The sequence below is a fragment of the Vittaforma corneae genome (genome assembly GCF_000231115.1).
Source record: "Vittaforma corneae ATCC 50505 unplaced genomic scaffold supercont1.5, whole genome shotgun sequence".
Taxonomy (NCBI): domain Eukaryota; kingdom Fungi; phylum Microsporidia; family Nosematidae; genus Vittaforma; species Vittaforma corneae.
This window is the reverse complement of record NW_006889838.1, coordinates 94,915-95,699: the sequence shown is the minus strand read 5'-3', so window position 1 is coordinate 95,699 and position 785 is coordinate 94,915. Positions and strand designations below refer to the sequence as shown.

General features: G+C 32.6%; 1 protein-coding gene across 1 annotated transcript; it reads right to left on the bottom strand.

Annotated features, from left to right (window-relative positions):
* Positions 1-60: 60 nt before the first annotated feature.
* On the bottom strand, positions 61-783 carry VICG_00802 (uncharacterized protein; the record flags this gene model as incomplete). Its single annotated transcript, XM_007604189.1, has 1 exon — positions 61-783. A coding segment is annotated over one exon (723 nt), but the record flags the coding sequence as incomplete, so codon positions are not given.
* Positions 784-785: the final 2 nt, after the last annotated feature.

Here is a 785-nt window from a genome sequence, read left to right as displayed (position 1 = left end):
AAGCCTTTTCAATAACTTATACAATATTATTACAAATTTGATACACGTCAAGTGAATTAATTAAACCAAAAATTTACTAAACGTATGATTTAAAACGTCTTTATCTTCTTCTGAGACAGAGCCACTACGTGTGTTCTGTTCTTGTTTTGATACAGACTTAGATGTAAAAAGAAGGCTGACAACTGCAACTATTTTACGTATTACGTAATCAATAACATTTTCTACAAAATCACCAACTTTCTTTAGAAATTCAACAACCATGAATAAGAGGTAAATGATGAACGGTAAGACACAGAGTAAGAATATTTGCATTGCAAGCATTATTATAATAACAGCCATTCCTTTACCACTAACTTTGTCCGAAAACGATGAGAAAATATCATAAAACCACACATTAGCTACAATACAAAAGATCATAACGAACCACTTAAACAGAGTTGTAAGTCTTCTTGTCTCTTTCTTTCTTTCGAAAAGAAGCAGGTCTTGTAAAAGTCCCAGCATCAGCAATTCAACAAACAAAACCCTAGATCCATACAGGTATAAAATGTTGTAGTATATTGGTAGACTACCAGCGGATGAAACATCTCCAATGATACTTGACATTACACCACATGTGAATACATAGAATACAATTTTGAAGAACAAAAGACAGTATCCTGTAATAAAGAAGGGTTTGTACTTATAATAATTCTCATGATTGATCAGTAAATAGGCCAGTAGAACCACAATGCATAAAACACCAAGATACAGATTCAGTCCTGCGCTGCAATTGAAAAACTTGTACA